General features: G+C 46.4%; 1 protein-coding gene across 5 annotated transcripts in view; it reads right to left on the minus strand.

The window, feature by feature from the left end:
- Nucleotides 1-26,122, minus strand: part of CKAP5 (cytoskeleton associated protein 5) — a 105,627-nt gene that overhangs the window by 24,996 nt on the left and 54,509 nt on the right. For 4 of the 5 annotated variants that reach the window (XM_075927597.1, XM_075927598.1, XM_075927599.1 and 1 more), the window contains exons 21-32: nt 13,347-13,486; nt 12,970-13,144; nt 12,216-12,329; nt 9,523-9,651; nt 8,699-8,893; nt 8,220-8,352; nt 7,674-7,762; nt 6,754-6,864; nt 6,338-6,463; nt 5,501-5,650; nt 1,105-1,308; nt 715-850 (exon numbers count right to left, since the gene is read on the minus strand). In XM_075927597.1, the coding sequence (XP_075783712.1) occupies nt 715-850; nt 1,105-1,308; nt 5,501-5,650; nt 6,338-6,463; nt 6,754-6,864; nt 7,674-7,762; nt 8,220-8,352; nt 8,699-8,893; nt 9,523-9,651; nt 12,216-12,329; nt 12,970-13,144; nt 13,347-13,486 (1,702 nt within the window). The remainder of the gene's footprint in view (nt 1-714; nt 851-1,104; nt 1,309-5,500; nt 5,651-6,337; nt 6,464-6,753; nt 6,865-7,673; nt 7,763-8,219; nt 8,353-8,698; nt 8,894-9,522; nt 9,652-12,215; nt 12,330-12,969; nt 13,145-13,346; nt 13,487-26,122) is intronic. The other variant, XM_075927601.1, reaches the window with a different exon arrangement.

Genomic DNA, 26,122 nt, shown 5'->3' on the forward strand with positions numbered 1-26,122 from the left:
CTATCCAGCAACTCAACAGAAGCCAGTTGCCTCAGTCCCCCACCCAAATTTTGCCCTCCATATTCACATTAATGTTTCTGATAAAATGAGTAGCAGTGAAATAATTTCTACCATTTATCACTAAAGTAATAATTAGTTGATCACAAAGAGATAAATAGGGACAGTTCATACAGCTGTTTCAGGTTGCTGGAAGATTCTCAAACACAACCTTCCACTACTTATATTCCAAAAGTTCTCTTCACAACCAGGGGCTAAACTCTTTAAGTGAAGCTTCAAATCCAATGCACGGTTCTATGGTGGGGGAAGGGTTGATTTGAGGCAGTTCTGCAGTATGAAAGGTTCATTTGTTTTCTATAATACTTCAGGATAGGAACAGAGCGACTGGTAGGAAGGTAAATCAATGAAAGCTGCACAGTTTAACCATTTGTGCATGTGTGATGTTGGGTTAGACAAAAGTGATTAACACTTTTTCCTAATCACTCTTATTGGCAGATCTGTCAGAGACAACAGTGAATCTGCTTGAGACATACTGTTTATGGCTCAGGCAGGGAGCGTGCATGTTAGTAAAGGGGGAAAATATCAGGGGTAAGCAAAACACTCAGACTTCAGAAAAAGTGTTGTCAGTATATCCTGACCCATAGTACATTCTGAAATGAGTCTGATGTGTACAATGGAATGCCACAAGTTCTGCAGGCAAATAATGTTATTCCCTACCTGCCCGCTGTTTGGAGTTTTTGGACTTTGTTCCCTCCATGATGAAAGTGAACATCTTGCTGGCTGGATAGATCAAGCACATCCTATTCAGGATGGCACGCACATCTTTGCGGATAACATCTTTCGGTTCCCCAACCTGGGAGGAAAAGAGGAGGATGATGATCAGAGAGAAAAGAAAGCAGGACAAATGCTTTTAAACACTCCATGCCATCCATCAGCATACTGTACCAGTTAATCTGCCATGATACCAGGTGTACACTCAAAAACCCAACTACATACACACCCTTGCTATTCAAAAGCAACTTCCGCAAAGCAGTACAGAACAGAATAACTACAGCATTAGCTAGTGTCCAGGGACACATCATATCAATTTCCCTCGGGATGTAATACCTTCAGGATAAGATATGGGATGAAAGAGGATGCCTCGTTCTCAGTAAGGTGATACTCTTCTTGCCTCAACAAGGTGAAAAGCAATTTAAGGTACTCAAGGGCCTTCATCAGAACACTTGTGTTGGTATCAAAGAACCGTAGGGTGAGCCACTTCAAGATCAGATCCAGGCAGCTGATGACGCCATCTTTTTCACTCTCCAAGTGCTTGGAATGTAAGGGAAAAAATGTATCAGGCTGTGTAGGATCAAAATACATAAATGGAACGGCCCAGGGAACAATGGTGAGGGAAAGGGCAAAGTATAATAAAAAAAATGTCTGACCCAGGATAATGTATTTATAGGTGGTGGCTTCCTGTTGTAGCGATTCATAAGCCTTAGTGCAGGGGTGTCCAAACTTTTTTCAAAGAGGGCCAGATTTGATGAAGTGAACATGCGTGAGGGCCGACCATTTTGCCTGACATTCTTTGAACCATTAAAATTAAATGCAAATTAACTATTTTATGCAAAGTTTATTGCAAACGGCATACTTTTCATTTCGTCACATGGATGACAAATCTAAACAGGTGTTAAATCACTCTGCCTTTCATATCTGAAGGCCAGATGAAAAAAAAAAATCCAGGAAGCTGAAATATATGTCAGGAACATTGTAAAGTACATTACATATTATTGGTAATAAAGGTTGTCTGTCAACTTTTAAGTTCAAAAAATATGAACAGGAACATAACACCAAGTATACATGTTGAGTCCAAATATATTTATAACTGATTTAGACCAACTGACATTAACTGAGATTTTACAATGTATTCATCTCAATACATATGGATTCGTTGGGGGCCATAAAAGATAGATATTGCCAAATTACCCGGGGGGCCGTATTAAACCGGAACACGGGCCGCAATTGGCCCACGGGCCGGACTTTGGACATGCCTGCCTTAGTGAGATCCCCTCAATTAAACACTAACCAATTTGCTCCTTGCCTGAAAGATACTGTGTGCTGAACTTGTGTAGAGGTACGTGAGCTAAGGCTAGTGGACTGCTAGGCAAGGTTCAAAGCTTTGTAGTGAGGCTTTGATACCTAATCCCTTTCTCACCCATCAAGCCTTAACTGAGTGGGGGGAGGGGAGAGGAGAGGAGGGAAGGGAAAGGAAGAGGCTACTCAGAAAGGCCAGGGTTATAAAAAGCCCATTCTTAACTTACCCGAGGAGCTAGCATACAGGAGTAGCTAATAGAGGACTATTATGAGGGAGTTTAGAGGGGAAGTTTAGACAAGGCTAGATATAGTCAGCATTCTTTAGTGAAAGCTGAAACCAAAAATCACCTAATTTATTAGAGACCAGAGTTGCTGATTTGGAGGAGCTAAGGGAAGCAGAGAGGTATACAGATGAGACTTTCCAAGACACAGTAGAACAGTCCCACTCCTGGTCAGACAGCCTCTGTGCTGATGAGGAGGGTGAAAGGATCAGAGAAGGAGAAATGAGCCCATAGTTGGGACTCTCCTTCCAGATGATGTTGTGATATCCTCTCTGGATGAGGGAAATCCAGTTGTTAGAAAAAGACAGGTGATAGTAAAAGATAGCTATTAGTAAAAGCGATGAGGAGTCCTGTGGCACCTTATAGACTAACTGAAGTGTAGGAGCATAAGCTTTCGAGGGCAAAGACCCACTTCGTCAGATGCATGTATCTTACTACATGCATCTGACGAAGTGGGTCTTTGCCCTCGAAAGCTTATGCTCCTACACTTCAGTTAGTCTATAAGGTGCCACAGGACTCCTCGTCGCTTTTGCAGATTCAGACTAACACGGCTATCCCTCTGATACTGTTAGTAAAAGGGATTCAATTATTAAAAACAGACAGTTGGGTTGGCGATGACCAGGAAAATTGTGTGGGACTTGCCTGCCTGGTGCAAAGTTGTGGATATCTTGAGACATCTAGTTAGGTGTATGTGTAGTGCTGGGGAGGAGACAGCAGTTGTGGGACATGTAGATATCAATGACACCGGAAAGGATATGAGAGAGATCCTAGAGGCCAAAATTTAGGCTGCTAGGAAAGACTGAAATCTAGGACCTCTATGGTAGCATTCTCTGAAATGCTTCAAGGTCCATGTGCAGGATCAAGTGGACAGGCAGAACTGCAGGATCTCATTGTGTGGATGAGATGGTGTAAGGAGGAAGGGTTTAGATTTACTGTAAATTTGGAAAACTTTTGGGAAAAGGGGAAGCCTATACAGGAAGGGTGGGCTCCACCTAAATCAAAATGGAATCAGATTGCTGGCACTTAAAATCAGAAAGCTCGTAGACCATTTTTTAAACTAAAGGCTGAGGGAAGCTGACCAGTGCAGAGGAACACATGGATCAGACAGAGACATCTCTTAGGGGAGGCTCTATTAGAGATTCTCTATGTCCTAGGAGGAAGAGGAGAGGATGAAAGATGATTAAAAAAAACTGGAAAGATCTGATGAGAAACAGTCAAACGAAACTGAGTCCATCAAGTCACATCAAGTAATGGCTGACAGCTAAACAATGCAGTGTTTTTAAAGTGCTTATATGGAAATGTGAAAATTGCAGAACTACTAACTGTGGTTTGTAATCTATCCTTCAAATCATCTTGTGTGTGTAATGACTGAAGGATAGCTAATGTGATGCCAATTTTTAAAAAGGGTTCTAGGGGTGATCCTGGCAATTCCAGGCTGGTAAGTCTAACTTTAGTACTGGGCAGAGTGGTTGAAATTATACTAAAAACAGAATTGTCAAACATATACATGAACATAATCGGTTGAGAGAAGTCAACATTGTTTCTGTGAAGGGAAATCATGCCTCAACAATCTACTAGAATTCCTTGAAGGGATCAATAGGCATGTGGATGGGGTGGGGGGAGAGGGGGCATCTAACAGATGTAGTGTACTTAGATTTTCAGAAACTCTTTGATAATGTCTCTCACTAAAGGCCCTTAAGCAATATAACCTGGCATGGAATAAGGAGGGAAAGACCTCTTGTTGATTGATAACTGGTTAAAAGTGAGGAAATAAAAGGTAGAAATCAATTATCAATTTTCAGAATGGAAAGAGAACTAGTGGTGTTCCACAGAAGTCTGCACTGGGACCAATCCTCTTCAACATATTCATAAATGAGAGAGAGAAAGGGGTAAACAGTGAGGTGGCAAAATTTGCAACTCATGCTAAACTGCTCAAGATAGGAAAGTCCAAAGCAGACTGAAGAGCTTGAAAAGGATCTCACAAAACTAGGTTACTGGGGAACAAAAATGACAGGTGAATTTTAATGCTGATAAATGCAAAAAAATACATATTAGAAAACATAATCCTAACTATATGTATAAAATGGAGAATAAATTAGCTATTACCACTCGAGAGAGATCTTAGCGTTACTGTGAATAGTTCTCTGAAAACATCTACTCAATGTGGAATAGAAGTTAAAAAAAGCAATCAGAATGTTATGAATTAAAAAGGGCAGAGAGAATATCTTACTGCCTCTATATAAATCCTTGGTATGCCCACATCTTGAATACTCCATGACTCATCTAAAAAAAAATCTCTTGGCATTGGAAACTGTTCAGAATAGGGCAACAAAAATGATTAGGGATATGGAATGGCTACCGTATAGAAGAGATTAATAAAAACTAGGACTTTTTAAGCTTAGAAAAGAGGAGATGGGGAGGGAGGAGCAGATATGAAAGGTCTATAAAATGATTGGTGTAGAGAAAGTAAAATAAGTAAATAATTTTTTTCCCTGTTCCCATAACACAAGAACTAGGGATTATGAAATGAAATTAATAGGTAGGTTCAAACCAAACCAAAGGAACTCTCTTTAGTACTGACCAGTCAACCTGTGGAACTCCTTGCCAGAGAATGTTGTAGAGACCAGGACTTGAACAGGATTCAAAAAAGAACTAGATAAGTTAATGGAAGATAGGTTGATCAACAGCTATTAGCCAGAATGGGCAGGAATGATGTCCCTAGCCTCTGTTTATCAGAAGTTGGGAAAGGGTGACAGGGGATAGATCTCTTGGGGATTACCTATTTTGTTCAATCCCTTTGGGACACCTGGCATTGGCAACTATTGTTCGACTGGGCTGGATGGACGTTTGGTCTGACCCAGTATAGCTGTTTTTAGGTTCTTAACTGTCCCACTTGCTACTAGATTTCACTAATCAAATTCAGAGCAGCAGCATCCCCCTTCCCTCAGCAAAAGAGATTAATACTAAGTTGTATTGTTCTTCTGAAAGTGTCCTCTTAAAGGCTTTTAACTTGAGAACTGTGTGCTCAAAACAGTACCATGAAGACTCAACTTATTGCCCACTTAGAAAGAACTCCTAACTTGATTTTACACTGCTGTAATAGTTGAACATGGCAAAGGACATCCAATGTTTTATTGTTGACTCACCTCTACCATCACAGCCAGTGCCTTGTTGTGGTGCTGAAAATCTGTATGAAACATCTCATCCTGTAGCCATCGAGCAACACAGGTGGACATCTGAGTCTTTAGCTGCTCTATATATTCATCACGGGGGGTAGTAAAGTTCCACTTCAGCACCTATAAAACAAGAAACAAAAAAGAGTACTTGTAACTCAAGGCTAGCAATATACTACTTGTTACTGAGTTGATAGAACAGGTTCAGAGAATTCCAAATTCCCTCCTCCCACCAAAAAAAATGCACGTGTTTCGATTCAGTGCATTTGAAAGCAAGTTAGTGTTAATACTGTAGGTTGTCCAAGTCAAAACACCTCATTTTTAAACCAGGTCTATGGATATGTACCCATATAAACCACTTGGAGGCACAACCATTATCAGAGAATTGAGAAAGTATAGGTTTCCAAAGAAAGTCTGCAAATTAAGATTTGTTAGGAGAAAAGTCTGGCAATAGATACTTGTTAGAATAAAGAAATAAAAGCTATGGAGTCTCTTAGGTCACCTTGTCCATCTCCCAGAGCATGGCCAGGTTTGTTACATATTGTACTTTTTATTTGGTCCAATCTAGTTTTAAGTGTGCGCTAAAGCAATTAGGCTTCTGCTACTTCTTAGGAAACAGTTTTTGCTTTCTTACAGAGACCGAAGACCTTGTCAATAGCCTATAATATTTGGTCCTTAGCTTAGAAGTATCAAATGAAGATTGGATTCTTATTGTACATAAGGTGTAACTTTAAGCTCATAGGTAATAGAATGTACTTCCTTTATGGCCTAAATCTGTATAACTGAGCATGCTCTTAAGCTCCCTCTTACCTTCAATCCTTTCTCATCTTTCATTCTCTGTTCTTTCCCATTTGGGACTATAATAAAAATAGGACCTGATCTGTCGTCATCTTCTTTCAGGTTGGGCTTGCTTGGTACCTTCTTCCCTTGCGTACCCTGAAAAAGTAGAAGTGGTACTGAGCAGAAACCACTGCAAAAATCTATACACAACCCTTCATTCCAAGTGATGACAGACAGACAGTACCCCGACCTCATGCTAGTCATGTGTATGAGACCCAAGTAGAAGCTGCTAAAAGTGGTTAGAATCCTCAGGTACATGCTCTGGTGGTGTGGAAGCAAAACCCATGGCAAAGTGTGGATGGAATAGCCTTTGGTGAGAGGACGCTTCAGACTTGGCCAGTGCACCAATCACCTAAGGGGAGGAGGGCTCTCAACTAACTTGGTACCTGCTTGATGGGTTTGTTCTTTGTCAGACTGGTACTGTCTTTGGTGAGGCTTGTATTAGCCTTGGAGAGGCTGGTATTGCCCTTCGACATACTGTTATTACCATCAGACTGCTGCAACAGGCCACAGAAAAGGCTTGATCGTTAGACAACTCAACATACAACTCTAAATCGCTCCCATTAGACCTGAAGCCTCCAAGCCTGCTGTGCACTCAAAAGTGTTCATTCTAGTTTATTTGAAAGAGTTTACATGAAGGATTACAGTGGCTGCAGGAATACAGTGGCTGCAGGTTTATGAAGACAACTTAACCTCTGATGTTTTTCCTGTTCCAGATATGTACCTAGTTGGACTGTCATAGTTTCAGTAGCACCCAATACCTGGAGCTGCCCCACTTCTCCGGTAAATTCAATAGCAAATTGACAGAATGTTTAAAAGATACACTAATGGGAGTTCAGGTACAACCAACTATATCCTCAACCATCCCTGTTGTTCACTGTGCTGAGATATACCTTTGGATGTGGGGGACTAAAGATGGGAATTTCTCTAGTGTGTGGATTCAAAATTACTGTTTAAAACTAGAGGTTATCGAATTGGAATTGTACACAAAACAGTTCATCAAGATACATTTTAAATACAGACCATATTAGATAAAAGAAGCCAAGAAGGTTTACAGTAAAAAGTTCAAGACCCAGTTATCTGAATTTCAGACCATGGCAAGCCTATTAAGTAGGACTGAATAAAAACAACTATAGGAGCACAATCAGAACTACAGACATGAAGAGCATATTTCAATTCAAAGCATTAAAATTCTTATAGGTTTGCACAGGCCATCTCTGTAAAAGCATTAAGTGCTTCACTATCAAGCTTTAATAATCCCCAACCAGAACCTGGCTCATGAGTCTGAGTGGTGGTGTCACTGTACCTTAGTTTTAGATGCAGCTCCTCCTGCTTTGGCCTTTTTGGGGTCAGTCTTGTTCTCCATAGTACTAGACCCTGATTCTTCCGCAGGTGCTTGGAAACAAGAGATTTCAAACATATTTTGCAAAATTGAGTCCATTCACCAACAGGAAATTGTCCTTAAAAAGCTTTTCAGACTAGGTAGTGACTAATTCCACAGTAGAAAAATTTTAATGACTTGACTTCCTTGTGATTTACCAGTACCACACCACAACCCTGTGATTAACTGGTTTGCTTCTGTATTCCAATGAAAAGCATCTGCCCCAAATGAAACTTGTCTTCCCCTGACATTCAACTTACTACCTGATAGGAGACTTTACAGACTCATTCTTATCCCCTATATCCTCATTTCATGCTTCTTAAAACAAAGCTATCCTGAAAGGGTCTATGTCTTACACACACACCTTTCACACTAGTGTAACACTGAAGTTTCAGTATTGGCCTTCCAATTACTCTTTTCAAAGGAAATGATGCTTTCCAATACATTATCCAGCATGATGAGATAGATTACCTGATGCAGACTGGAATTTGGCTGGAGCTGCTCCTACCGCTCTGGAAGATGTCTTAGCAGGAGCAGCAGGTTTGGCTGGCATAATAGCTTTGGCTTTTTCTAGCATGGCCAATACCTGATCTTTGGAAGTTGGCTAGAGAGAAAGAGATTATTATACAGATATGCCATGCCATAGGCTATGAACATGAGATAAATGGCTGCAGTTTAAAAGTGCAGTGTGCAAGATATTTTAGCCAGAAGAGCAGTGGCTTTGGAGAATTAGAAGTGGCAATGTGGAACATGTAATAGCTTCAGTCACACTCATTGAAGGTCAATTATTTCACAAATGAAATCAGCAGTGATTCCCGAGAGCTTATACGGCTCAAAGTCATTCACAAGGTCACTAGTGAGTCAGACCTTTGCCACAGGTATTATGCACACTTTCACTCAAGCTCATTTATACTCTGCCTTCTTTCTCAGGTAAGAGTCTAACAAAATACCTTCAGCTTGCAAGTAGCTTTGGCCATCTTCTCAAAACCAAGATGCATCATAAAAAATGGCAGGGCATCTTGTGCTTTTTTACGCACATCTCCATTTCGATCCTCCAGGCAGGAGTACAGGTGAGGCACACACAAAAGCAAATCAGAAGGAACAGAACGGAGGGTAGGCAGCTTGTCAGCTAACCAGCCCAGAAGCTGGAAGGAGATAGCACAGGTTAGTTTTGCTTTTTAGAATGTAACTAATGTTTGAAATATGCATTGTGGTAGAGAGTCACCTGCAGTTTTTACAGGAGCAGAATTTGTGTAGATTTAGTTGAGAGCACCAAGACTCAGATTGTCACAATTTGCAACCACCCAGATCTTAAACACTAAAGTGCAGCCCACAAAGACTACATATCCCAGTATATAAATAATTTGACTCAAGTGGCTAGGCTCCATCATGACTCCTACTCCAAGTTAAAAATGGGGCAGCATTTCAGAGTTAATTACTCTTGATCAGTGAGTTGTACTTGCAGCATCCCTGGCTCAGGCAACACCCCAAAATCTCAGCTTTGCTTGCAAGAATAAAGGAAGACTCCTTTGAGAGAAGTAACATTTTAGGATTTCTCTTTTTAAATCCTTTTACCATCTTTGTTAAATTTTCCTATTTAATGTTACAAGTCAGTACACAAACTGAATTACACATTATCCTCATGATAAGGTGCTCAGTTACTGTACTCTGCACTAGCCTCAACCCTTTATTTCTATAGTTGCGCTCAAACTGTGGCTAAGATGCATTCAAATGGTATAAAGAACAAACTCAGGTGCATAGTACCAATCTTTACCTCTTGTCTCAAGAAAGGGTTTTCTTTTTTGAGCTCCTCAGACAGATCCTCTCCTTCCAACCATTCTTTCATACCAGTCTGTTCTGTCCAGGCATTCACAGTAGCCAGGGCAGCAGCACGTACGTTGTTCTGTAGCAAGAATATAGAAACTGGGGAGATTCTGGGATCACCCTTTCCATCAAAGATTATATCATCCTGCACTAAGGACTCTAGAATTCACATCTGTTCACTTCCAGGAAACCCAAGTCTCAGTATCACAAAATGCAACTTACTCTAAGCAGACATGGATAAGTTACTGAAAAATAGGCATAATACACTAGTCAGCAGCCATGTTTAGCTAAAGCCTGATGCAGAAAAGGAATAGGAACATTTTGTCTGCTGCTCCTCCCTAGTGAAAGGATAATCTCAAACCCACAGCTCCTAAGAGAACTAAAGAAGGAGGTTATAATTATTTACATGAATATAAAAACAGGTTTATCATGTTTATGAATCCAGGCAGGATCAGGAGATACTGAAAAGGAGCAGGAGGTAGGCCAGTTTATTGTGGAGCACAAACTGAATATGAGTAGGGCCTTAAATTAATGTGTATGTGGGTGTGTCGCAAGGTTATTATAGGGGGATTGCAGTATTGTCACACCTGCATTGCCGGGCAGCTAAAGAGTGGCAGCTGTTGGCTGGTCACCCAACTCAAATAAATGCCTCACCAATAGCAGTGTAGAAGTTATGGTGGCAATACCATATCGTGCCATCCTTACTTGTGCACTGCTGCTAGTCACAGTTGTCCCTTCAGAGCTGGAACCCTGGATACCATGCTGCCAAACTCTGAAGTCAGCACTGCTGCCAGCAGCAACACAGAAATAAAAGTAGCAAACACTGTAACCCCGCCACTCCACACGTTCTAGGGCAAGGAACCTTAAATTACAACACCATGAAATTTCAGATTTAAAACCGCTAAAATCTTTAAATTCATGATATTTAAAATCCTGCGAGTGAAATTGATCAAAATGGATTTTGAATTTGGTAGGGCCCTAAATATAAGCTAACGTGATGCAGTTATGAAAAAAAGCTAATATTCTGGGGTGTATTAAAACAAGTGATATATATGATATTTCGGAAGTAACTGTTCTTTTCTACTCTGTACTGGTCAGGCTCTTCTGGACTACTGTGTCCAATTCTGGATGGTACACTTTAAGAAAGTTAGGGACAAACTGGAAAGAAGACAGCAATAAAACTGATGAAGATTAAAAAAACCGTGATCGATAAGAAAAGATTAAAAACTGGGTATATTTTAAAAAAAGGGGGGATTCAGCAGGTACCTAACGATAGTCTTCAAATATATTAAGGATTGCGATAAAGAATACTTCAGTTGTGATATTGTTCTCCAAGTTCACTGAAGATGGAAAGTGGTAACAGGTTGAATCTGCAGCAAGGAAGTCTTAGAAAGATTTTCCAAACTATGTAACCTGTCTAACTATAAGGATAGTTAAGCACTGGACTAGGCTTCCAAAGGAGGTGGTGGAATCACAATAATTGAAGGTTTTTAAGAACAGATTATATAAATGCCTGTCAGGAATAGTCTACTTGGTCCTGCCTCAGCAAAGGAAGCTGGACTAGAGGACTTCTGGAGGTCTCTTCCAGCCCTATACTTCTATGAACTGCCAAAACCCAGGTATACCCATAACAGCTGAGGTCAAGAAGAATGCTATCACACGCAGCATGACCCAATTCTTCCCAATTACACCTAAAAAGGGAAGGGCAACAGCATGCTCTTAAGCTGCTAGTTTACACCACTTTTCAAGTATATCAGAGTTTATGGAAAAGGCAAGGTAGAAGTAAGTTCTAACAAATTAGATCGTATTTACTTCAATCTATTAAATGCACTTCTCGCTCTCAACAAAACAGAACTTAAAGTAGAGCCACATCAAAAATAAACTCCAAACCAACATGCAAAAATACTTTTGTCTGTAAAAAAGAGTCATGTTTAGAACTGTTAAGATCTCTTTTTTCAGACACATTCCAAGACGGCCCATGTTAGCAGGATTCTTCACAACTTAAGACAGTACAGAAAACTGCTCATCGCCTGGGGGAATGTTCCAACATTGGAGCAGCATAAGCGATAACTCTACCCAGAGAGCTAGGCCTGGCACAGATTCCTGCACAGCAAACCAACTTAACAGCTCAGGTTAGCAGTCCTATTATATTCCGGGAGGTCCCGCATCTAAAGGACTTCTCCCCAGCCTACAGGGAGTCCACAGAGCCCAGAATGCCAAATAATTACTGGGGACAAAAAGAAAAACCAGGGATGCATGGGCAGTACTAGGATAGCAGTACTAGGACAGCATTTTCTACACTGATAAGTGGAGCTTATGAAAAAATCAATTTAAGATGAAGAGCTGGACACACTATGCATACAAAGATGAACTATATTGTACAGCAAACATTGAACAAATAAGCTACTATTTTAACCACAGTACAGACAGTATTCATATTTTCAGATATGATAACTACTGTAATTTGGAAGACAAAGCTCTGCCCGGCATTCAGAAAGCTACTGAAACTTATCTAAATGCTCACCTGCCTCTGAATATCTAGGCCAATTTAAATCAAACATTGAAGATTGCTCCCAGTGTACTGTAAAGTATACTGAGGAAGAGCCTGCACTCCTAAAGACGACGACAGACTGGAGGACCTACCTTACTGTCCCCAAGGACTGTGATGATGGAAATGCCCAGGCTTTTCACGTGTTGCCTGATGTTTGGGCCCATTGCTGTGGCTAACTGCTGGAGAATGCTCAGTGTTTGTTGAACCTGGATGAGAATTTTTTTTTTTTTTTTAAACAACACATTATTAGGTGCTTATACTCAAACTCTCCATCCCCAACTACAAACAGAATAGCAACATGATGGTGGTATTAAGGTTTATCGATACTATCTCTTGAAGGGCTATGAGTCCATGCTTAGTCCCACATTCACTTCCATAGGATAGCAAGAAATAGTTTATGCCATGAATAAGCAAAGTTATTGCTGTGTTTCACGTAGATTTAAAGTGATACCAGTGTAAAAAGTCACTTTTGCCTAAAAAAGGCTTTTATTCTCCTGGTGTTGCATTTATTATTAATTTAAAAATTAAATAGCAGCTTATTTTGTACATAGACAGCTGGATCATCCTTCTTGTTTGTGGGGTCTTTACATACCAATGTGAATAAAAATGCCTCTAAAAACTGGGAAATAGCAGATAGAGGCTCTAGAACGACCCATTTCATTAATTGACTAGCTGTCTATTTTAATGCTCGAATATACAGACTTCAATAAAAAAATCTTTCATGGATGAAACAATGATTGACTTTTTAAGTCCCCAATCCACGAAAGAATGGAAGCGGGTTAAATAATAGTCTGAAGGGAGTAGAACAGGACTTTGCTTCAGACATGAGGATTTTTAGTAGCATACCAAGATTTTATTGGAGTCATTGAGACGACACTTCAAGGCAGCTGGAAGTTCTCCTATATTTGGCTGTATGAATTTGGCATCATTAATGATGCTTGTCACTTCATCCAGACCCTCCTTTCGGATCTTCCAGTTTTTGTCCCCGATCTTAGATACCAATTCATCTGTAATCTTATCACTGTAGGAAAAAAAGAGCAATCCCTGAAATTCAGTATCATTTTGTATTATAAGAGCACCACACATGAACCTTAAACTCTGACTGCCTTTCAAAGGCCAGGAGTGAACCAAAACAGAGAAAAAAAACACTTAGGATACAAAGTTGCTCATTTTAGAATATGTAGCAGCAGAATCAGTCCTTTGTTTATTGAATCTAAACTCACCTAATCTCTGCTCTTGGCAGAAGATCCACAACATCATTCCCTATATCCTCTTGCTCTTCTCCTTCCTCAACATCATCCCCACTGCCTCCACTGTGCTTGGTAGTGCCTCGAGTTGGAGCAGGTGCAGTCTGCCCTTGCATCTGCAAACATGGCACACATACAAGTCATATGAATGCATAGTGGAAGTAGATACATGTTTAAGAACTTACATTTGGGGCTTTTCACACACCTCCATATCTCAGTCACATGGCCCATAGCAATGTTTTTTCAACATACAGTGTTGCTACAAAAAGCAATAGCTTCTGAAGTTCATCATAAAACCAGAAATGGACATTTACCTGTACCTAGAGGTTTTTCAAGGTGTGGGGTCCCTATCTATATTCTACAGATAGAATAAGCATGCGCACTGTGTGTCAGCCTGGAATGTCTTTCAAGCACTGTTCATAAAGTCTCTGGAAATCTTAAACACTGATGCTAACCATGCCTGCAGTGGGCAAAGGCATAACTGGGCATGATGCAGCACGAACACAGAAGGCCATGTGGATTAAGAATCTCAGTTTCACACAGTGGTGGCCAGGCCCTGAAGGGGGCCATTGATCATCTCACCACGGTCTGGAAGCATGCATCAGGTAGGGAAGTAGTCACCCAACGAACTCGATTCTTCATGTAGGGACAAATGTGGTAGTGTTTAGAATGAGGCGGAGATGTGCAGATATGAACTTTACAATTGCTATGCACTTTAGGACTTATGCCCTGCACTTACCTTTGGTAAGCCAGTAGTCCAAGTATGGAAAGACCTTCACCCAGTTTTTGTGCAGGAAGGCTGCCACCGCTGCCATGAATTTCATAAAAAACTAGGGCTGTCAAGCGATTAAAAAATTTAATCGCGATTAATCGCATGTGCCTCCCCTTTGAAATGCCGTGGCAGCGTTTCAACGGGGCAGCACTGCTTGAAGCCTGGGATCAGCTGGGGACTCCAGTTGATCCCCAGCTCCATTTGCGCTTTTCCTTTGAAGTGATTAATGCACCTGTGATGTTTAATGCATTAAAACAATTAATAGGTTAATCCTGTCCTGCGTTAATTGCAGGCGTTAACACAGCTCAATTGACAGCCCTAATAAAAACATAAGAGGCCATGGCAAGATCAAGGAGAAGCAAGGTGAACTGATAGCGTTGAACTGCTACTACAAATCTGAGGAATTGTCGGATGGAGGATGATGGATAGGAGAAAGAATGTATTGTTGAGGTCGAGGGCGGTATACCAGTCTCCCAGATCCAGGGAAAAAAATGACGATAGCCAGGGAAACCACGGAGAAGCTGAACTTCTTTATGAATGTGTTCAAGTTCCTCAGGTCTAGGGTAAGGCGAAGGCTCTTGGCCTTGGGGATAATGAAGTAGCAGGAACAAAAACACCTGCCCCGGAGCTCTTGAGGAACCTTGTCTATTGCCCCTTGAGAGAGATGCAATTGTACCTCCTGAATAAGGAGTTGCTCATGAGAGGAGCCCCTGAAGAGGGACAGGGAAGGTGGGTGAGAAGGCAGGAAGATAAAGAACTGGATAGAATATCCCATTCCTACTATGCTTCGGGCCCAGAGAACCGAGATGACCTGGGCCTAGGTATGGTAGAAGTTGGATAGAGAAGTTGGATGGGAGAAGCTTCTGGAACTTTGACAGTATATACTAGGAGTTAAACATGTGGCAGCTTTGTACCACCTGGGAAACATGGAGCTGGAGCCCCCTGGATGAGTAGATCCTGTGACTGAAGAGGTCCAGCAACTTTGCCTCTATTTTTGGGCACTGACCCCATTTAGCCTTGGGACTCCTCACAGTTCACTGCACTGGTTACCAGTGACCCTGGCTATGAGCGTGTTATCAGGTGTTTGTATGCCTTTTGAAGGACAAAGTTCCACATCAACCCCCATGGCCACAAGTGCAATTGAAGCTAGGTTCTGCCTTAGCACCTTAGTAGTTGCCTGGATGATCTTAAGGGGCAAGACAATGTTTGCAGGGTGCTTGGTGGCCAAAATGTCTTCTATTGTATCCGAGTCCCTGACTACTTCCTCCATTGGCATGTTGAGACTCTGGGCCATACACCTCAGCAGATCCTGATGGGTTTTCAAGTCCATTGATGGACGGGACAAGCGAGTGCTCGCCACTGTCCTTACAGGAATGAGCTAAAAAGGAGCTGAGTTCACCAAAGATTCCAACTTGGATCATGAGGCAACAAGGGCTTTATAAGGCAGTGGGCAAGCGACCAAGGAGCTTGAAACAGTTGAGTGCTAACAGAGTTTAGAGAGGGAGTTCTCCAGGTAAAGGAGAAGCAGATACAGGACTCTTGAGGGAAGTGTGTGTTATTGGGGCTTTCTTATTGTGTGCTGAGCTTGTGATTGTGAGTGAGGGTTGGTGTGTGGTTTTTTTTGTTTTTTTCCCCCCGTGTTTGAGTGAGGCTTCCCCCCCCCCCACACACTTCCCCTTTGCCCTCCCCCTCCCCTTGATGGAGTTTGTGCTGTGATTGGCTATGATTGGTAGGTGCTGTGATTGGCAGGTGGAAACTGTTGGCTTCTAATTAAAGTTTGAATTCTAGAAGCCTCTGCTGATTGGCTGAACCTTGATAGGGGGAGGGACTTTCAGGCACTCCAGGGCTTTATAAGGCAGTGGGCAAGCGACTGAGGAGCTTGCGAACAGGTGAGTGCTAACAGAGTTTAGGGGTTCTCTTGCCTTTCTTTTTAAATCCCTTCTCCAGGACTGGCAGCATGTAACTTCTAGAAGGGGAAAAAGGCCAACATGGGAATCCCGCAATGCTATAGAGGTAAGTAATTGCTTTCAAGCTCTCTCCACAGGCTCTGCAGTGCTGAAAGGGACCTCACAAGAAAGAGACCAGAAGGGAACACCATCTACTGGAAGGCATGGGATGCGTAGTCCTAGGGATGGGGGTTCCACGGCCCCCAAAAGAAAACGACAGGTAGTGGTGGTCGGGGACTCCCTCCTAAGAGGGACTGAGCCATCCCTCTGCCGTGCGGACCTGGAATCTCGAGAGGTGTGCTGCTTACCGGGAGCTTGCATTCAGGATGTCACTGAGAGGCTTACCAAACTGATCAAACCTTCAGATCACTACCCCTTCCTGCTTTTCCATGTGGGAACTAATGATACGGCCAAGAATGACCTTGAGCAGGTTATTGTGGATTATGTAGTGCTGGGAAGAAGGATCCAAGAATTCGGAGCGCAAGTGGTGTTCTCATCCATCCTTCCTGTTGAAGGGAAAGGATTGGGCAGGGATTGTCGAATTGAGGACGTAAATGCGTGGTTGCGCAGGTGGTGTTGCAGAGAGGGCTTTGGTTTCTTCGACCATGGGACTCTGTTCCAGGCACGAAGATTGTTAGGAAGAGATGGGATCCACCTAACGAAGAGAGGAAGGAGCAGGCAGGCTTGCAAAGCTAGTGAGGAGGGCTTTAAACTAGGTTCGTTGGGGGACGGTGACCAAAACCCTGAGGGGAGTGGGAAAGTCGGATACCGGGAAGAAATGCAGAGAGGAAGGAGCAAGAAAGGAGGACCCCTGTTTCGAATGGAGAAGATAGGGCAATCAACTGGTTACCTGAAGTGTTTGTACACTAATGCGAGAAGCCTGGGCAACAAACAGGAAGAACTGGAGGCCCTGGCCCAGTCCAAGAAATATGATTTAATTCGGATAACAGAGACTTGGTGGGATGACTTGCATGACTGGAGCACTGTCATAGAAGGGTATAGACTGTTCAGGAACAACAGGCAGGGGAGAAGAGGAGGAGGAGTTGTACTATATGTAAGAGAGCACTACAATTGCTCTGAACTCCAGTATAAAGAGGGAGAAAAACCTGTTGAGAATCTATGGATTAAGTTTAAAGGAGCAAACAACAGCAGTGATGTTGTGGTTGGTGTCTACTACAGGCCACCGAATCAGGTGGATGAGGCTTTCTTCAGACAACCGAGCGAAGCTTCCAGATTGCAGTCTCTGGTTCTCGTGGGGGACTTTAATCACTCGGACATCTGTTGGGAAACCAATACGGCAGTACACAGGCAATCCAGGAAGTTTTTGGAGAACTTTGGGGATAACTTCTTGACAAGTGCTGAAGGATCCAACCAGGGGCCGTGTGCAGCTTGACCTTCTGCTCACAAACAGGGAGGAACTAATAGGGAAAGTGGAGGTGGATGACAACCTGGGAAGCAGTGATCATGAGATGGTAGATTTCAGGATCCTGACCAATAGTAAAATGCACATCTTGGACTTCAAAAAAGCAGATTTTGACTCCCTCAGATCTGATGGGCAGAATCCCCTGGGATGCTAACATGAAGGGGAAAGGAGTCCAGGACAGCTGGCAGTATTTTAAAGAAGCCTTATTGAAGGCACAGAATGAAACCATCCCAACGCATAGCAAGAGAGGCAAACATGATAGGAGAACAGATTGGCTTACAGGGGAAATCCTTGGTGAACTTAAGCACAAAAAGGAAGCTTACAAAAAGTGGAAGCTTGGACAAATGACCAGGGAGGAGTTTAAATGTATAGCTCGAGAATGTCAGGGGGTTATCAGGAAGGCAAAAGCGCAAATGGAATTGTGACTGGCTAAGGATGTGAAGGATAACAAGAAAGGTTTCTACAGGCATTTTAACAAGAAGGTGATCAGAGAGGGTGGGTGGCCCCTAATGGATGAAAGAGGTAACCTAGTGACAGATGATGTGGGGAAAGCTCAAGTACTCAATGCTTTCTTTGCCTCTGTATTCACGGACAAGGTCGGCTCCTGGACTTCTGAACTAAGTGATGCAAGATGGGATAAGATGGACAGCCCGTGGTGGGTAAAGAACAGGTTAGAACTATTTAGAAAAGCTAAACGTACATAAATCCATGGGTCCAGACTTAATGCATCCGAGGGTACTGAGGGAGTTGGCAAATGTCATTGAGGAGCCTTTGACTATTATCTTTGAAAAGTCGTGGAGATCAGGAGAAATCCCGGATGACTGGAAAAAGGCAAATGTAGTGCCCATCTTCAAAAAAGGGAAGAAGGACGATCCAGGGAACTATAAGCCGGTCAGTCTTACCTCAGTTCCTGGAAAAATCATGGAAGGGATCCTTAAGGAATCCATTTTGAGGCACTTGGATGAGAGGAAAGTGATTAGGAATAGTCAGCATGGATTCACAAAGGGCAAGCCATGCCTGACCAATCTGATTAGTTCCTACGATGAGGTAACTGGCTCACTGGACATGGAAAAGTCAATGGATGTTATATACCTTGACTTTAGCAAGGCTTTTGATACGGTCTCCCACAATATTCTTGACAGCAAGTTAAGGGAATGTGGATTGGATAAATGGATGGTAAGATGGATAGAAAGATGACTAGAAGGCCAGGCCCAGTGGGTAGTGATCAACAGCTCGATGTCAGGATGGCGGTCGGTTTCTAGCGGAGTGCTCCAAGATTCAGTTCTAGGACCAGTTTTGTTCAATATGAAGAGGTTACTTACCTCGTAACTGTAGTTCTGCGAGATGTGTTGCTCATGTCCATTCTGATTAGGTGTACGCACGCCGCGTGCACGGATTCCGGAGCTTTTTTCCCTTAGCAGTACCCATAGGACCAGCAGGGAGCCCCCTGGAGTGGCGCCGGTATACCGGTGCATATATACCCCTGCTGGCCCTCCCACCCCTCAGTTCCTTCTTGCCGGCTCCTTCCGACACGGGGAGGTGGGTGGGATGCAGAATGGACATGAGCAACACATATCGAAGAACTACAGTTACGAGGTAAGTAACCTCTTCTTCTTCTTCTTCTTCGAGTGCTTGCTCATGTCCATTCTGATTAGGTGAGTCCCTAGCCGTGTCCCCCCTCCGGAGGCGGGGTTGGAAGGTGACTATTATCTTATCGTTCTGCAGAACACAGAACTGCCGTCCCGACAGCAGCATCCTCCCTGGCCAGCTGCGTGTTTGCATAATGCTCTGCAAAGGTGTGCACTGATGACCAGGTTGCTGCCCTGCAGATCTCCAGGATCGGCACGCAGGCCAGGAACGCTGCCGACGTTGCCTGGGCTCTAGTGGAATGTGCTGTTATACGCGGCGGTGATTTACCCGCGCCCTCGTAGCACAGTCGAATACAGGAAGTAATCCACGAGGATATACGCTGCGTTGAGACTGGCTGACCATACATCCTTTCTGCCACTGAAATAAACAGTTGATTTGACTAAATAAACTCTCGTGTCCTATCTATATAAAAAGCCAACGCCCTCCTAACGTCCAGGCAGTGCAGAGCCTGTTCCCTGGGTGACGCGTGTGGCTTAGGGTAAAACACTGGTAGGTAAATATCCTGGGACATGTGGAAGTGTGAGACCACCTTGGGAAGAAATCCCGGGTGTGGACGTAACCTCACTTTGTCTTTAAAAAACACCGTATAAGGTGGTTCTGAGGTGAGAGCCTTAAGCTCAGACACCCGCCTGGCAGAGGTAATGGCCACAAGGAAAGCTACCTTGTAAGATAGATGTGTCAGGGAGCATGAAGCTAGGCGCTCGAACGGGGGCTTCATAAGGGCAGTCAGGACCAGGTTAAGGTCCCAGGCCGGTACCAGAGGCCTCTCATATGGCATCAACCTGTCGACTCCCTTTAGAAACCTTTTAACCAAGGGGGTGGCAAAGATAGACCTTTGCCCCCCCCCCCCGGTGTGGAAGGCTGCAATGGCCGCCAGGTACACCCTTAGGGAGGCTGTGGCCAGGCCCTGTTTCCGCAGGTGGAGAAGGAATTCCAGGACAGTCGGAACCGCCCCTTCACCTGGAGCGAGCATCCTGCCCCCCAGCCAGGAAGTAAACCTCCTCCACTGAGCTCTAGTGGACAGCTTCCTACTTTCCAAGAGGACCTCCTGGACATCTCTAGAGCAGGTTCGCTCCGTCACTGAAAGCCACTGAGGAGCCACACTGCTAGGTGGAGAGATGGAAGGCTCGGGTGGAGTGCCACCCCGGCCTCGCAGCTCTGAGTGATTAGATCTGGCAGTAGGGGTAGCCTGAGCGGGCCCTCCACAGTCAGATCCAGCAAGGTGGTGAACCAGTACTGTCGAGGCCATACTGGCGCTATCAGGATGGCCCGACCCCTGAACCTCTGCACTCTGAGGAGTGTGTCGTGGATCAGAGGGAACGGGGGGAAGGCATACAGTAGGCCCCTGGGACAGCTGACCTGCAGCGCATCTCCCCAAGAGCCCTGCCCATGCCCCATGTACGAACAGAACTCCCCGCACTTGGCGTTGCTCGGAGTCGCGAACAGGTCCAGGCGGGGAAACCCCCACCTCTGGAAGACCTCGTGAAGTACATCCCCCCTTAGCACCCACTCGTGCGCCTGGACTGAACGACTGAGCCTGTCTGCCAGCCCATTCCTGGTTCCTGGGAGGTGAGACGCCTCCAGAGAAATGCTGTGGGCTATACACAGTTCCCATAGCCCATAGCACAGTTCCCATAGCTCACAGGGGAGAGGAACGCGCCCCACCCTGTTTGTTGATATAGAACATGGCCGTAGTGTTGTCTGTCAGCACCGCCACCACTCTGTTCTGTAAGTGGGGAAGGAACGCCCTGCAGGCCAACTTGACCGCCCGCAGCTCCTTGATATTTATATGGAGGCGAGCCTCCTCTGCCGACCACATACCTTGTGTCCTGAGGTTGCCCAGGTGAGCGCCCCATCCCACGTCCGAGGCGTCCGTGACCATCTGCACTGACGGGGATAGCTTGGTGAATTGGACCCCCACACACAACGTGCTCTCGTCCTTCCACCAGTCCAATGAGCGCAGGACGTCCTGGGGGATAGTTACCACCGCATCCAGCGGCGATCTCAAGGGGTTGTGCGCTACCTTGAGCCACCCCTGCAATGGGCGCATGCGTAGCCTGGCATGTTGGACCACGTAAGTGCCCGCCGCCATGTGGCCTAGCAGCCTCATGCAGGTCCTCGCTGTCGTAGTCGGGAACTCCTGCAGCCCCACTACCAGCGATTGAATGGTCGAAAATCTGTCTCTTGGCAGGGACGCCTTGCCCATAGGCGAGTCCAGATGGGCCCCCACAAAGTCTATGACCTGCGTGGGCTCCAGCAGTGATTTGGCCTCGTTTATGAGGAGGCCGAGGCCCTCGAACAGAGCTCTGGCCCTCGAGACATGGTCCAGTACCTGTTCTCGAGACTTGCCCTTTATGAGCCAGTCGTCCAGATATGGGAACACCTGGATCTTGTGCCGTCTCAGGAATGCGGCTACCACGGTCATACATTTGGTAAAGACCCTCGGGGCCGTACACAGTCCAAAGGGGAGGACCGTAAACTGAAAATGATCCTGCCCCACCGTGAACTGGAGGAATTTTCTGTGACTTGGAAAAATTGAAATGTGGAAGTATGCATCTTTTAAATTGAGAGCAGCATACCAGTCCCCCTTTCTGAGCGATGGGATGATGCGGGCTAGCATCACCATCCTGAACTTCATCTTCCTTATAAAGGTGTTCAGGTTTCAGAGGTCTAGTATGGGACGCATACCCCCTTTCGCCTTGGGTACCAGGAAGTAGCGGGAGTAGAAACCCTTTCCCCTTACGTTTGGAGGTACCCTTTCTATGGCCCCTAGCATCAACAGGTTGGACACCTCCTGCCGAAGGAGCATCTCATGAGAGGGGTCCCTGAAAAGGGACGAGGCTGGGGGATGGGAGGCAGGGTAAGAGAGGAAGGGGATAGTATATCCCTGCTTCACCAGGTCTAGGACCCAACGGTCAGACGTGATCTTTAACCATCCCTGGAAAAATAGGGAAAGACTGTCCCCAAAGGGCGGACAGATAGGCGCTACTGGTACTCTGCTCTCTGGCGTACCTTCAAAATGAGGGCTTGGCTTGGGGACCGGGGGACGGCCCTGAGCTTCTCTCGGAATCTGACCGAGGCCCCCTACGCCTGCCCCTGAAAAGGTCAGGGCGGCCATTGTTGTGGCCTCTCCTGCGACCCTTTTCGTTGTTCTGCCCCCTTCTAGGGTAGGGTCTAGCCTGGAAAGAGCGCCTCTTAGGTGCCGGGGTATGTATCCCTAGTGACTTCAGGGTTGCCCTTGAGTCTTTCAGGCTATGCAGCTTGGAATCAGTCTGCTCTGAAAATAAGGCCGGCCCCTCAAAGGGCAGGTCCTGGATAGTAGTCTGCACCTCGGGTGGGATGCCAGACACCTGCAGCCAGGCACTACGCCTCATCACCACCCCTGTGGCCATGGTGCGGGCTGCTGAATAGACTGCGTCCAAGGCCACCTGGTGAGAGGTACGCGCCACTGCTTGCCCCTCTTCCGTCAAGGCCCCGAACTCCTGGCGGGATTCGGGAGGAAGCTGGCTGGCAAATTTTTGCGTGGATGCCCACATATTAAAAGCATAACGCCCCAGCATCAGTTGCTGGTTAGCTATACGTAGCTGGAGGCCCCGTGGCATAGGCCTTCCGGCCGAGCAGGTCCAATCTCCTATGCTCCTTTGCCTTCGGAGTGGGGCCTGGAGGCCCTTGGCGCTCCTTCTGCCCAGCGGCCTGAACCACTATGGATCCCGGAGCCGGGTGGGTAAACAGATACTCAAGCCCCTACTGGGGTACATAGTATCGTCTCTCGACCCCCTTCTGGGTCGGTGCAATAGAGGCCGGCGTCTGCCACAGGGTTTTAGACAGCTTGTCCACCGTTTTATTCAGTGGGAGCGCCACCCGACCAGGGCCCACTGCTGCTATGATATCCACCATCGGATCTAAGTCCTCGTGAACCTCCTCGTGCTGGACCGCAAAGTTGACCGCCAGCCTCCGAAGCAGCTCCTGGTGCGCCTTGGAGTCCATGGACGGGGGCTGAGGTGCGGGGTCGGCCAGGGCCTCGTCTGGCGAGGACGACAAGAAGTCCCTTGAGGGGATTGCTTCCTCGGTCAACTGTGCCCCCGGTTCCCCCTGACCAATCACCGGGGGTCTCAGCCCCGAAGCCATGGGCAAGCCACTTCCAGGCGGGGGGGCTGTCAAGGGGGTGGCAGATGGGATGCTACTTCTTCGGGATGACCCCACTGCTGGCCCCGAAGGGGGAGGCCCCTGGGCCTGATGGTATGCCCAGGGTGTCCAGAAAGCCCACTAGGGTTGCCCCTGCGACTGCTGCTGGACCATCGGATCCCGGTGAGATGATCTGACCGACGAGCGGGACCTATGGCGAGGCCGCAACCTATATGAGGGCCCGGTCGAAACCACTGACTCAGCCTCCGACTCCGAAGAGTACTCTGATGCCGACCATGGAGGCGCTGATGAAGACTGCACCCTACGTTGGTCTGCCATGGCCGATGGCTTGCCCCTGTGCACCACCCGCGGTGCCGGTGGTGGCATGAGTGGAGGCCTTTGTTGCGGCAGTACCACGCCCGCGTGCATCTGATAGACCGGTGCGTACCCCTCTGGTGCCGTCACGTGCACCGGTGCCGCGCTCTACTGCTGTGCCCCCAAGGAGTAAGCAGGGATCGGTGCCGGGAGCGGCAACAGCGTCGGTGCCGTGCGGGGCGCCTGTTGTGGCACCGCAGGCGGCGCGTAATACGGTGCGGGGCCCTGCACCGCCCAGGGAGCCATCTGCGGCACCGGGCCCTGCACCGGTGCCGTCGGTGTAGCGAGCCCACACACTCCCGGAGTCGCTGCCAGTGCCATGGGGAGCGGGCCCGGGGTCGGTGCCGGTGTTCGTCCCGGCTCCGGTGTTCTCCCCGGCACCGGGGCAAACTGCTGCTGCTGGGCCGAGGCCTGCCCGTTGCCCAGGGGGTCCCACGGCCCAGCCCTGTCCTGCTGGGGGGCACTAGAGGCCTGTGCCGGCGCAGTCCGTTCCTGCGGTACCGGGTCCTCCCCTTCATCCACCGCCATGTGGATGAGGTCCTGGGCTGCCTCAAAGGTCTCTGGGGTGGAAGGCTGACAGACCTCTCCTAGCCCCACTGACTGCCCAGGGCTCTTGCCCTTGTCCGGGCTGTGCCTCTTCCTAGAGGACTTAGAAGAAAGGTGCCCCTTTTGGGGTGCACCTTCTGGGCACTCCTCTCTGCCGAGCGACCCCTTGACCTCGGCACCAGTGACTGCGATCTGCGTCTCGGTGCCCTGCTGTCCGACGGTGCCGCCGTCCGTGCGCTGCGGGCGAAATGAGGCCGCTCCTCGCCCTGAGGCTGCAGTGCCGACTCCATTAGCAGGAGTTTCAGTCGGAAGTCCCTCTCCTTCTTAGTCCTGGGTTTAAAGCTCTTGCAGATAGAGCAGCTTTCAGCTCGATGAGCCTCACCCAGACACTTAAGGCAGTTAGAATGAGGGTCTCCGCAGGGCATAGGCTTGGAGCAGGAGGCACAGGGTTTGAAGCCCTGGGGCCCTGGCATGCCTTCCCCTCGCGGGAGGGTTCCACTGCTCCCTTATCTAAATAACTATTTACAGTACTTAACTACTTAACTAGAAAAGAAACTTCAACTGCGAACTATAATACAACGGATAAGAGATAAGCTGCTAAGAGATAGGCAATAGCCTGAAGCATGCTCCAGCTACCGCCACGGGCGGTAAGAAGGAACTGAGGGGTGGGAGGGCCAGCAGGGGTATATATGCACCGGTATACTGGCGCCACTCCAGGGGGCTCCCTGCTGGCCCTATGGGTACTGCTAAGGGAAAAAAGCTCCGGAATCCGTGCACGCGGCGCGCGTACACCTAATCAGAATGGACATGAGCAAGCACTCGAAGAAGAACTTTATTAATGACCTGGATGAGGGGATGGATTGCACCCTCAGCAAGTTTGCAGATGACACTAAGCTAGGGGGAGAGATAGATATGCTTAAGGGCAGAGACAGGGTAGAGAATGACTTAGACAAATTGGAGGATTGGGCCACAAGAAAGCTGATGAGGTTCAACAAGGACAAGTGTAGAGTCCTGCACTTGGAACGGAAGAATCCCAAGCATAGTTACAAGCTGGGGACCAACCAGTTAAGTAGTAGTTCTGCAGAAAAGGACCTGGGAGTTACAGTGGATGACAAGCTGGAAATGAGTCAACAGTGTGCCCTTGTAGCCAAGAAGGATAATGGCATATTAGGTTGCAGTAAGAGGAGCATTGCCAGCAGATCCAGAGATGTCATTATTCCCCTTTATTCAGCTTTGGTGAGGCCACATCTGGAGTAGTATGTCCAGTTCTGGGCCCCCCACTACAAAAAGGATGTGGACGCATTGGAGAGAGTCCAGCAGAGGGCAACAAAAATGATTAGGGGGCTGGAGCATATGACTTATGAGGAGAGGCTGAGGGACTTGGGTTTGTTTAGTCTGCAGAAGCGAAGAGTGAGGGGGGATTTGATAGCAGCCTTCAACATCCTGAAGAGAGGTTCCAAAGAGGATGAAGAGAGACTGTTCTCAGTAGTGACAGATGGCAGAACAAAGAGCAATGGTCTCAAGTTGTGGTGGGAGAGGTCCAGGTTGGATATTAGAAAAAAACTATTTCACTAGGAGGGTAGTGAAGCACTGGAATGGGTTACCTAGGGAAGTAGTGGAGTCTCCATCCCTAGAGGTGTTTAAATCTCAGCTTGACAAATCCCTGGCCAGGTTGATTTAGTTGGGATTGGTCCTGCCTAGAGTAGGGGGCTGGACTTGATGACCTTCTGAGGTCTCTTCCAGTTCTATGATTAAGAACTGGAGGAGTACATTCACACACCCCCTTTTACTCTTTGTGGAAGCACAAGGATAGCTATGGCCAGACACTGCCTGCAAGAAATTGATGCAGACACATGGTGCACACCTGTATCGCACATGTGGCCTATGCATAAGGACTATCACTCAAAGAACCATT

The sequence above is a fragment of the Pelodiscus sinensis genome, chromosome 4 (assembly GCF_049634645.1).
Source record: "Pelodiscus sinensis isolate JC-2024 chromosome 4, ASM4963464v1, whole genome shotgun sequence".
Taxonomy (NCBI): Eukaryota; Metazoa; Chordata; order Testudines; family Trionychidae; genus Pelodiscus; species Pelodiscus sinensis.